This window comes from Antedon mediterranea, chromosome 10 (assembly GCF_964355755.1).
Source record: "Antedon mediterranea chromosome 10, ecAntMedi1.1, whole genome shotgun sequence".
Taxonomy (NCBI): Eukaryota; Metazoa; Echinodermata; class Crinoidea; order Comatulida; family Antedonidae; genus Antedon; species Antedon mediterranea.
The window spans coordinates 17271610-17284243 of record NC_092679.1 but is presented as its reverse complement, the minus strand read 5'-3'; the positions used below and the strand labels follow the sequence as shown (position 1 = coordinate 17284243).

The window sequence follows — 12634 nt, the reverse complement described above, 5'->3', positions numbered from 1 at the left end:
GTTGTTTTTTTGTGTGATGAGGTCGAGGATGATGAAATTGTTTTTAATATTAATGCATTTATTCGTTACGTTCATAAATAATATGTTTAATATAAGAACAATAACTAATAATAAAGGAAAACCACATTTTAATAATAATTCCATATTTTATTTGTATTAAATATTTTATTTAATGCCAAAAAATTATACTTTTGATGACCTTGTCATGTCTCTTCTGTCTCCTCAATGAAAAGAAACAACGTGCGAGGGAAATTTGCATGACAGGAGAAAATCGTGTGAAGATGTTCGATCGTTTTAAAATTCGATTTTGTGGGTATTCAGTAGTACCTGTTTTTGGTTTGGGTACCATAAGCATTGTATATCGTAGTAGAAAAGTGGGATTGAAAAAAGAAAAACAAAATGGCTGATGTAGCACCAACAACAGCAACAGAAAACGTAGCAAACGGTAAGTAAATGACTGGATAGTTAGTTTTAGGGGCCTAGAAAATTGTCGTCTGCTAGTTCGAAGTGAGTGAGTGTAGTGTAATACCCTTTACTCCATGGTAATACGATTGGGTACCACCCACCCAGTAGGACCTACAAGGCCTAGCAGTATTGCAAAAGATTTTAAAATTAATGTAGAATAAATAGAGACTGTGAAAAGGCCTACTTAAGAAAAGTGATATTTTAACAGGTAGCCTAGCCTAGGCCTAGCGGTAGCCAATCACTCCGGCCGCGCTTCACTCCGGCCGCCGTATCAGTTTAGCGCGATGGTATGCACTCTGGCAGTGCGTGGTTTTGTTACATTTTTTGGAATAAAGTTACCTATATATATGCACTCCGGCCGCTATTCAATTCGACTTCCTGTGCAAAGGGGCCGTTAGTATGGAGCGCCCATATATACGTTTTCTATACTGTTCAGTGTTATAACAAATTCTTGGTGAATTTAAATGGAACTAGTTGAATATTTATTAGCAACAATTTTACTTTTTTCATTAACAATAACATTCAAAGAAGTTGGAACTGCTTTTTCTTTCAAACTAAACTTAACTTAATTAAATTCAATAAAAAAATAATAATCAAATACCCGTCTAATTAATGCTTGAATAACAGTTAACACTATTTAATTTCTTTCTATGTACATTTATTTTTATAGCTTTACATTTATTAACATTAAAAATTTGTTAAAACCCTTATTTTTATAACACTTTATCTTGCCAGTACCCATACTTACTAATTATAGTTAATAACAATATGTAAAATATTAATTTATTTATTTCAAATAATCAATTATTATTGATGTTTGTTATAGTTAATAACAATATGTAAAATATTAATTTATTTATTTCAAATAATCAAATATCCGTGTAATTAATGTTACCTGGAATTGTATCAAGAATTAATATATTATTTTTGTACAGTCCAATTTACAATGATTTTATATTTTAATTTATATATGATAACAATAATATGACATATAGGGTACATTGCAATAAATTACATTAATTAATCACATTACAATTAATATACTAGCCTATTACATTTAATTGGATACAACACATAAATTATTTTGTTTTAGCATTAGACCTAATTTAAAACACTTGCGATGTTGTTGTGATCCTGAAAGAGAAAAAATATACTGTATGATTACAAATATTTATTTTGATTCTCTACAAAAAAACTTGTCTCGGTTGTAAAAGACTCATTGGGCGCTCCATAGCTGCGGCCGGAATGAATCGCGGCCGGAGTGAAGCGCGGCCGGAGTGATCTGTATTTGGCCTAGCTAGCTAAAACATTTTGAATTTTAATATTTATGATTTTTGTTCATAATTTTAATAATATAATATTAATAATTTTGTTTATATATTTTTTTCAGCAGCGTATTATTTATAATTTAAAAAAAACTTAAAATTACATCCAACAACAGACAGGTAAAACTGTAATTTGATATACTGTAACATAAAATTCTGATATTGTGCCTTTTTATTTGGATTGTAGGGGTGAACAGACGATCGGGGCCAATTACAAAAAAACCTGTCTGGTAAAATGATTGGTGAAATCCCCCAACAATTTTTTCTTTTCCCAGAAAAAAAAAATCCACTTGACAGGAAACAAGTCCTACAGTAGGACTTTCTTCACATAATTTATTATGCTGTTTGAGGTACTCTATAAAAATAGTATCAACTGTTTTGTTGAAAAAATAAATCGTTTGATAATAATAGATTTCCACAAATACATATTTCACAATACAAAATCAGTTATACCTCCTGTGTATCTACAGTACAGTATACTGTAAGAACCCAATAATATTAATTAATTAATCCAAATACAATAAATTATCAATTTTTATTTAAATCTAGTCTAGAAAATTATTACACTACAGTACAGTATCTTCTCTTTACTGTACTGTACAGTACCCATCATACCTATTCATTCTTTTCCATCTTCAATTCATTTTCTCCCATCCATTTTATATTGAGGACAGTAACAAATATTGCCGCCATCATCCCATTATGGTTCATTTTTCCACAACTACCGTAAATCTTCTAATAGTAACCCACACTCTAATAGTAACCCACACTCTAATAGTAACCCACACTCTAATAGTAACCCACACTCTAATAGTAACCCACACTCCAATAGTAACCCACACTCCAATAGTAACCCACACTCCAATAGTAACCCACACTCCAATAGTAACCCACACTCTAATAGTAACCCACACTCTAATAGTAACCCACACTCTAATAGTAACCCACACTCTAATAGTAACCCACACTCCAATAGTAACCCACACTCCAATAGTAACCCACACTCCAATAGTAACCCACACTCCAATAGTAACCCACACTCTAATAGTAACCCACACTCTAATAGTAACCCCCCTTCTAATAGTAACCCACACTCTAATAGTAACCCACTACTTCTAATAGTAACCCGCCCTAAAAAACAATCAAAGAATAATAACCCAGGGTTACAATTAGAAGATTTACGGTACTATTGTATCTATCATTTATACACAATGAGGGTCCCAAATGATCAGCAAATGCTGGATGGATCACCCTCATTAAATATGGTTAAAATAAAAATAAATAGATAAAAGATGCCCATCTATCCACATGCCAGCCATCACTCAACCTCTCAAGTGCCAATAACCAACTCACCATCCATCTGCCCATTTTGTCTACATTTTTTACTCACATATATTAAACCATACTCGCCTCTTAGTCTTATCTATGCTTGCATTGTACATTCAACTGTACATAGAATCCTAGGTCGCATTCAGCTTGCTTACACTGGGCATTGCATGGAACATAAAAACAGGGCGATGAACAAGACTTTTGAAATACAGAAAAACTACTTTCTACAGTATTACTGCTTTATCCCATTTAAAATTTCTTTATGAACACCTATTATAAAATGGAAGATTCCTATGTTTGCCTTCCACTTGTTGAATTCAAAAGAATGAACAAAATAATAACACAGTTTTATGTTTATTGAACCACCAAAAACTAATGGTGGTATTCAATATTATTACATGGTACTCATATGAAATACCTTCATAGGGATTTTTCTTCACCTTTGAGGAATTATGGTAACCATAGAAAATAGTGATTGTGAGTACTATAGATATTATTTAATATTAGTTTTTAAATATTAAATAGGATTATGTGAAGGAGTGCCAACCATATGGTAGTGCAACCGTACCTCTGCTAGGATAACATGCACTAAATTGGTTCCTTTGTGGTCATTGATAGTATAGGCAGGGAGTTATAGGCCTACAGTGCCTTCAGCGCCTTCAGCATTTATTTATTTATTCCACATTTATTTAGTCATCAATTACAGTACATCATAATTACAGTACAACTGAAAACAGGGATCCTGCATAAAAAAGCTGTAGCTTCGTTTTTTTGTAGGACCCTTTTACATAAGAACAAGTATATAGAACTTAAATAAACAAAGGTGTTGTTAATCAGCATATAGTGATAAAAAGTATTTTTTGACCTGTTTTTTTATACATTTATTTTGTTTCTTTAGTTGCTGAAAAATAGAATATTAATTATACTTTTCAGAAAACTAAATGCTTTACGATTTTTTTTCTAGTTCTTTCAAATTTTCTATAATTTTTTTTTATACTGTGACAATTATATTTTCGTAAAGATCAGGGCACTTTTTCGATTAATTTTCAAAACAAATCTAGACTCTGAATTTTTGAATGTAATATTTAATAATAATTGAAATTACTTTCAACCCCAGTGTTGTACAATAGCGATGCAAGTGAATTGACCAATCACAAGCGATGGCTTATTCGCTTGTGATTTCTAACTATAACTTCGCTTGTCATTGGTTAAAATGCTTGCGTTGCGTTTACGTCCTTGCGTTACGTTCTAGTATTATTAGAATACCATAGACAGAAAAGGGCAGTTTCCCAGATTCTTCTGAGTTTTTGTAAACCATTAGAGAAATTTCTTGTAGCTGTATGATTGGAACTTCATTCACAAAATACATTTTTTTAGTTAATTTCAATGAATAAACACAGCTAAACATTTGATTTTACAATTAAATTTTAACTTTACAGCCTATAAATTTCTTTTGTTTAAAGGGGGGTTCCGGGTTTAAAATGAATAGTAAAAAATGTAAAATATATTTGTTTGTCTCTTGAACGGTAAAAGTTTCAATTTATATAAGCGCCCAGTGAAGCAGAACGAAGGCTGTGAAATCAGGCCAGATTACAAGTGCAGCTACGGCAAAATCACACTGTGGTTACAAAATAGGAAATTCGTGAAATGGTCCATCTTCCGACGACTCGTTATCATAAACCATATCAATTACTTTTGGAAAATTATACTTATCTGATGTAATTTTAGTCGGTCTTCCCATTTATAAAGTCAATTTTTTATGAAAATTCATCAAAACAGTGAAAAATTAGATATGTTTGCACTTTACGTTTGCCGATTTTCGCACCGACTTAGGGAAAAATCAAAATCAATGAAGCGTAACGTATACTGTACATTCCTGCTGAGGATCGAGGAGACGACGATACACGTGCTCTCTCTGCTGCCCATGCCTGGCATCGTCACGTGATAAGCAGATACAGTATACAATACCAAACTGGTCGGGTCGAGTATACCCCGTCTATAATCACAACATGAACGATGTACAGTATTTGATTGAAGGTCGACTTGACCTACCGGAATGGTATAGATAATATAGCTCGAATGAGAGAGTTGGAATATTTGTGTAGTGCAGCCTATAGTAAAAGGCCTGGTAGTATCAATTCGCATAGGGTCTACTACACTAGCTAGCTCAATTTTTAACTGGGCCGGATCGGCTAGGTCTCCTTCCTACTACCTGGTCTACTTGCTTGATGCATGAGTATCCGCTTTTTTGGAGAGTAAACTAAGCCTATTTTATTTTAGGCCTACTTAGACGATCGGGACACCATACGTCGTGTGGACGGCGATCGGACCTTGTTTTGCTTCAATATTTACAGCCGATTTTGTAGAACGTTTTAGGTTTAGATTGTTTAGGAGTTTGGTTGATAGGATGGGTTTTGTTATTTATGGGCCAATCGTTTAGTAGTAGGCTAGCTAGGCCCATGGGCCCCATTGTTTTAACCTAGCCATCGTGGCATGGAATCCCTAGTCAGAATGGCTCTCGCCCATATTATTATTAGGCTAGGCCTAGAGTAGTATTGTACGTGAAGCCGATAATACGATCTGTACTATAGAGGTATAAAAATAGTATAATTTATGACTCCGTATCTGTACTAAATTTTGTATTTCATTAAATGTCAAATAAATATATGCTACTACTGTTATTATTACACTTTAGGCCTAGCTTAGAAAATCTACAAAAAATGTATTTCACAATGATCGGGTGGTCGTCGTTTGACAGGGGAGAGAGATGTAAATTAGTTGACAAACACAACGTACATGACGTCGCGAGTTTGGAATCCACTGGTGACGTGATTTTGTGAATATCTCATGAATATTAATGAGCTTCCCTAAGCTGCTGAAAAACAGACTTTCCATGAATTTACCCTAAAATGTATATGAAATTTAATTTTTTTAATTTCTCGTTATTACTTCTTCATTCTGACATGTCTATATTGTTATAATATTTTTTATTTAATAAATAAACGATATTTAAAAGCAATTTTAAACCCAGAATCCCCCTTTAAACTGTGTACAAGCATAGTACAAGTATCCGTAGCAATAATTGCATATTTATTACTACTACTTATAATATGATGGGCCAGTAATGAGAGTAAAAGTATAAGTCCATCTAGATAATATGCATCACTGGTGTCTAATAATAAAAATGTCCTGTGTATCGTTAGTAAGATTACACTACAGCAAACATATGCTAGTCAAATGTATCGAAAAGGTAGGATGTTTTCACTGTTTTTGTATCAAACAAATTATTTTTTTGGATATTTTTTAGTATAAAGTATTTGCTTGGTTACTTTAGTTCAAGATTGTTGGTTATAATTTAAGTCTAAAACTACTTTACTACTGTATCACCATTCATAACAAATCCATAAATTAATAGTAAATAGTAAATTTAATTATTTATCAGGCCTTTTCTTTTAAGGTGAGCGAGTGCAATCACTCACCTAACACACTCCTAAACTGCCCTTGAGGAGTGCGATTTTCAACAAACTTAAATTTGGTAAACTTCTACACACCAAAATACAAACTGCACACCTACAGCATCCCTGAATGTATTGAGGAGTGCAATTTGTAGCACACCTACAATTTTATTTTTAAAAAAGGCCTTATTTTTACTTTAAATTTTAGAAATAAACATGCATACAATACTGAAACCAATTTATTTTTGCCATCTGTTTGATTGTAAAAAAACTATTTAATGCTACACTTTGTACATCAGATGTTAAATCAAAGTAATTATCAACATTAGTAAAATTGCCAGGCTTTTTGCAGTGTTGAATGATGAATAAAGTATACTGTATTAGTAATTATGACAGTACAGTATAAAAATATTCAATTTCTGCTCTGCTTAAATTTAGTAACAGATCAGCCCTTTTTCAATTTGTCTAATATTCAAACGTGTACTCCTGAATTGTACTGAAAGAAAGAATATAAAAATTTGTTTTTTCCTCTCCGCATTCAAAAATATAGATTTTTCACGTAAGTATTTTAGAATGGATTTTCTTGATATTTTACTACTGTACATGTACAGTAATTTTCAGTGTTGTTATCCAGTGTAATTTTTTTATTGGGTGTTTTTTGTTCTTGTTCTACAGAGATTCTGCATCATTTTAAGTGAACTAAATAAATAAATGTTGTGATTGTTGTTTGACCAAATTTAAGATTGTTTAGTTCAGTCATTTCCTAATACTATAGAACACGTCTATTATTAATGTGCTGTAATGTACAACTTAGTCATTTGATAATGATATTCAATATTTCTTTTATAATGTAAGCTAGCCTGTACCTAGTTAATGTTGGTGGTATGTAGTTAGGACTGTTTTGTTGTTCAATGTCTTTACCTATTTGGTCCATTTTATTTTCTATAATATCAAATCCCTTTTCCCCTTTCAAATTATATCGGTATGTTATATATTTTCTGATAGAGAAGGCCTACCAATCAGAGAAGTTCTTCCCCATTTCATAATGCATGTTATACTGTACCCTAAAAACATGTACTGTAGTAGAATTTATAACCAGTCATTGTAGGGGAATTACAGTAAATCTAATTTTAATTATCAAATTCATGTCAATGAGGTTATTACTACCTCCCCACTTTTATCCCTCATCTCACCCTCCCCTCCTTCCTTCCTCCTCATCCTCTCTTCCTCCTCCTCCTCCTCCTCCTCCTCTCTTCCTTCTCCTCCTCTTTCCCTCCTCTCCTTTCTTCCTCAATTCCCCACCTCTCTCCTTCCCTTTCCCACCTCTCTTCCTCCCTTTCCCCACCTCTCTTCCTCCTCCTCCTCTCCCTCCTCTTGCTCTCTTCCTCCTCCTCCTCTCTTCCTTCTCCTCTTTCCCTCTTCTCCTTTCTTTCTTCATTCCCTACCTCTCTCCCTCCCTTCCCCACCTCTCTCTCCCTCCCTCCCTCCCTTCCTCACCTCTCTCCTTTCCCCCACCTCTCTCCCTCCCTTCCCCATCTCTCTCCCTCCCTCTCCCACCTACATGTTACAATCAAAGGGTAAATTCTTATAAATGGGTCATTCCATGTCAAATCACCCAAAAAAAACCAAAATTTACACCTCACCATCTCAGATTTTGATCAAATTTGAAATATATGGTAATCACTATGAAAAATTCCAAAATTTCAAATTTTATTCAAATCTGACAAACCGTTAAAAAGTTACGGGCAATTTAAAATGGCCGAAAATCGTTAAAAAGAGCAAAATATCGCGAGACTGTCGATTTTAAAACGTGAATATTTTCAAAACTACTAGTCCGATTTTAATGAAACAAGTAACAAATTAATGGCCATTTAAGGAGGATTCCAAATCTGCAATCAGAATTAACTCTTATAAATTTCCCTTAAAATGTTCTATTGACCTATAATTTGACCTTTGCCATGACCTTGTGGAACAAAAATTATAATGTTTAAATATTAATTTTTATATTTTCACACTTCTTGCCTGTAAAATGTTAGATAAAGCTAAGATGTCTTTTGTACCAGTTCTATTTTATAGGCTTTCAAAATTGCACATCAAACAAATTCTATGTGAAAAACAGCGTTTAACATGTTTAATCAGTTATATTTTACATTGCCTCTATAAATGTTTTATTGAAAGATATCATTCCTGTTGAAAGTAGTCAATATTGCATCTTCTTCTTGTTTTGATATACTGTAAATTCCTACTTGATGATGATGTTAGTGATGGTGCATCAATAAGACATAGGTCACTTGATTCTTCAATCCATCAGCTTTATCTGGCCAATGGACATTTTTTGAAGGACCAGGATGATGCATAAATGATTTAAAGTACTGTTTAGTCACCAAATTCAGCTGAAATGACATCCAGCACCATCCCAATCCACCACACACCATCATACAAACACGCCACAAAATGATTTTGAGAAATTGCATATTGTGGAACTTCTCGTGCAAATGTAGTAGATGTTGATGGGCAGCTTGTTACGTTTACTTTCCTTGGTTCATCTTTTTGTGCACTTGTATACCATAAGAGAACCATCTTGTTGCGGTACAAATCTGTGCAGTTGAAGGGTGCCTTTGATGGTTTTGGCTTCAGAAAATCGAGATTTCAGTCGGGCTACAGATTCTTTAATTTCTTCGGATGAAATTTCAATTTATTCCACATTTATTTAGTCATCAATTACAACATAATTGCAATACAACTGATAACAGGGATCCTGCATAAAAAAGCTGTAGCTTTGTTTTTTTGTAGGACCCTTTTACATAGAACAATATAAGTAAATAGAAAGGTAAAACAGTCATTTCCCATAAATGAAAAAAAATGATACCAGGAATGTTTTCAACACAGAAATTAAACATGTCTATTGATGTTAGTAGTTGATTATGATATGGACGTTTTAGACTCTTTTTGGTTACCAGTCGTTGTAATGTCCCCCCAATTCCATCGCATTCACTTTTCCCATGTGATGTGGCGAAAAAGTTCCACTCGGCATTTAAATCAAAATCATGTTTGTGATTGCATAGATTGATAAAATTGGACTTATTTTTATATTGACCTGCGCATCCATCGGTAAAGTAGTGAACCTTCTTTATTTCGTAAAATTTACCCTTCAAATGATTTAAAACAACTTTTTGGAAAGTCCACACTGTTGTTGAGTGTATTGCAATTAGATAAATTTCCATCCATCTCACATCTGTATGCTACAAATGGATGCAGTGTTGCCTGTTTGTTTTTCCAGTGAAAGCTTTTTATTTCATCTTGGATGACAAAAGCGTAATTTTCAGCAAAATCATCTCCTGCAAAGGATAAATGACCCCTGAGCTTCAGCAACAGTAACTGGTGCCTTGTTAGCTTCATTTGGTCAGCTACAGTAGCTCATCACCGCATTCTTCAATACTTTTTCACCATTATTAATGTTGTGCGGTCTGTTGTTACCCATTGCTTGTTGTACAGTATTCTACTTCATCAATATCCTCCTGGTATATCAATTAACACATAGATTGATACAAAACACAAACCCAGACAACATGATATAACTATATCTTCTAAATGAGGTAAAAGACATCTTAGCATTTTACATATGTTATAAATACCACTTTATAGTTTAAAAAAAAAGTAATGACATTAAAAAAATATACGTTCCACAAGGTCAAACCGGGGGTCATTTTATATATCAAAAGGTCAAATATATTTTAAGACATTCTACTACAATTCTGATAACAAATTTGGAATATTTGGGGCATTTCCTTTCCCATACTGTTTATTTTTTTTTAATTGGACTTGTAGTTCTTGTTTTATGGCCTTTTGAAAATTGGCGGCCGCACCCATTTTTACGGTTTTTTGCGTTTTTTCCACAATTTGTCCAGCCCGTAACTTTTAATCTGTTTTTCTGAATTACGTAAAATTTTATATTTAAGCTTTTTTTAGGCTAATAACCACCTGTACCAATTTTCATTAAAATCCGAGTCAGTAGGGTGTTTACCATTGGGTGATCTGACATGGAATGACCCAAATAGCCTTTCAGATTACTGCAGTGCATAAATAAAACCTCAATAAAGAAAATTCCTATTTTTATTAAAATAATAATAATAATAATTTATTTTCAGTTCCTGACCAGGCTATCGTGTTCCTCACTGTAGTGGTCGTCCTTCTATTCATGGTCATCTTGTTCTTCTTGTACCTAAGTAAGTCACTATGTTTTGCCAATTGCGGAGGATGTCCATGCATGGAGGAAGGGAAAAAGGAGAAAGAGAAAAAACAAAAACAAGGCTTGGGTATGATAATTATAGTAACTTTATTTTGAATTTTAGCACATATCTCACATCAAGTTTACTCCACTTGTTTGTAGAATAAAATACTAAACACATAAATCGAATATAATTCTCATTAAAAAGCTTGGGATTTCGTGAAAATTATACTACTGCAGTTATTGCAGTAAACTAACATTATTATTGCTGTATTACGTTTATTACTGCAGCAATAACTGAAGTAGAATAAATATCAGTAGCAGTGTTTTTTGGCACTGTAAAGATTATCAAGATTTGAACCCCGGACATTTACAGTGTATCATGTCATTTTATTCTTCATTTCATATTTTTCAATCATTTAGTCCTTTAATCATTTAATTCTTCAATCATTTTATTCTTCATTTCATTCTTTAATCATTTTATTCTGTTTGTTTATTAAGTCAAATCAAATTTGGATTTATAGACAATATCCTGAAATGATTAAAAGTTTCAAATTTGATTGTTTAATTAAGGAAATGCTTTGGATCAAAGAACTGAAACCTACACTTAATAAACAAACTGATTCAGTCAAAGCTAAATTGTTTAATCATTTTATTCTTTAGAAGGAAGCTATGGCTATGATGAAGATGAATCGTCATCAGACAGTGATGATGAGATGTTACTGAAGTACCAGCAGTCTCTCAGCTTCGGTCGCCTTTCTCGTCAGCCTAGCATAAGTGGTTATAAGAAGAAGTCTGTAGCAGCTGCATCAAGAGTGCCCTCTGAAAGTAAGTCTTAGGTCCATATCATACGGATATTCTTATTGTTCAATAAGACATTCCCATTTTTGTGGATTTTATTGGGATACAAGTACAAACATTGACTCACTGTTTTTCATTAAGCTGGCGTGTTATATTTATTTACATTACATATGGATCATGTAATTCTTCATACTGTATCAAAATTTGTCCAATATCATTTTCTTTTTGGAAAGTTTTCCTCATTAATAATTTATTCACATTCAAATGGTAAAGTTTGCCACCATGGCTCATGGGCTATACCACTGTGTTAAACAGGCGTTCAAAGTTGTTAAAGCTTGGTTCCCACTAGAACGTAACGCAAGGACATAAACGCAACGCAAGCGTTTTAACCAATGACAAGCGTTATAGACAGTTAGCAATCACAAGCGAATAAGCCATCGCTTGTGATTGGTCAATTCACTTGCGTTGCGTTACGTCCTTGTGGTGCGTCGCTAGTGGGAACCACGCTTTAGGAAAGTTATGTTCTCCCTTTTGTGAGGAAACGGCATATGTTGGTTTATCCAGTTAAACAGCAGGTATAGACCACCCAGCACCAGCACCAGCACCACTCTGGTTCGTGTTGTCTATTCATTATGTTCATTGTTTATACCATTATAAAAATGCAATCATTTCAGAATCAAGTTTTTATAACCTTCTTAAAAAAACCACAGAGTCCAAAGTTTACATTGCAGGTAACATCAAAATAATTAAGTTTTAAAAGGATACTAATCAAGAAGTAAGCTTGCAGTGATAACAACTACAACCATACTGACTAAATTATAGGGTCATGCTCCATGACCTCTCCGACACCAATTATCGGGGTCAAGTTTGGGTAAGGGGGAGGGGAATGTGGCTCAGGGTAACCTTATAGTTGAATCAGTATGGTAATGCACAAAATATTTTAAATACTATTAATATTATCAGGAGTTGCATTGGATAGTACTGTATTAAAAAAATTGTTTAAACTAATAGTATATTAAACGATAATAAAA

General features: G+C 33.3%; 1 protein-coding gene across 3 annotated transcripts in view; it reads left to right on the top strand.

Moving 5' to 3' along the window:
• The first annotated feature begins 308 nt into the window (after positions 1-308).
• Positions 309-12634, top strand: part of LOC140061190 (synaptotagmin-14-like) — a 43397-nt gene continuing 31071 nt past the window's right edge. The window contains exons 1-4 of one of the 3 annotated variants that reach the window (XM_072107682.1): positions 309-445; positions 10723-10890; positions 11466-11630; positions 12278-12334. In XM_072107682.1, the coding sequence (XP_071963783.1) occupies positions 400-445; positions 10723-10890; positions 11466-11630; positions 12278-12334 (436 nt within the window). In that variant the 5' untranslated portion in view covers positions 309-399. Of the gene's footprint in view, positions 446-3448; positions 3597-10722; positions 10891-11465; positions 11631-12277; positions 12335-12634 lie in introns of those variants that run through there. The other 2 variants (XM_072107683.1, XM_072107684.1) reach the window with 2 other exon arrangements.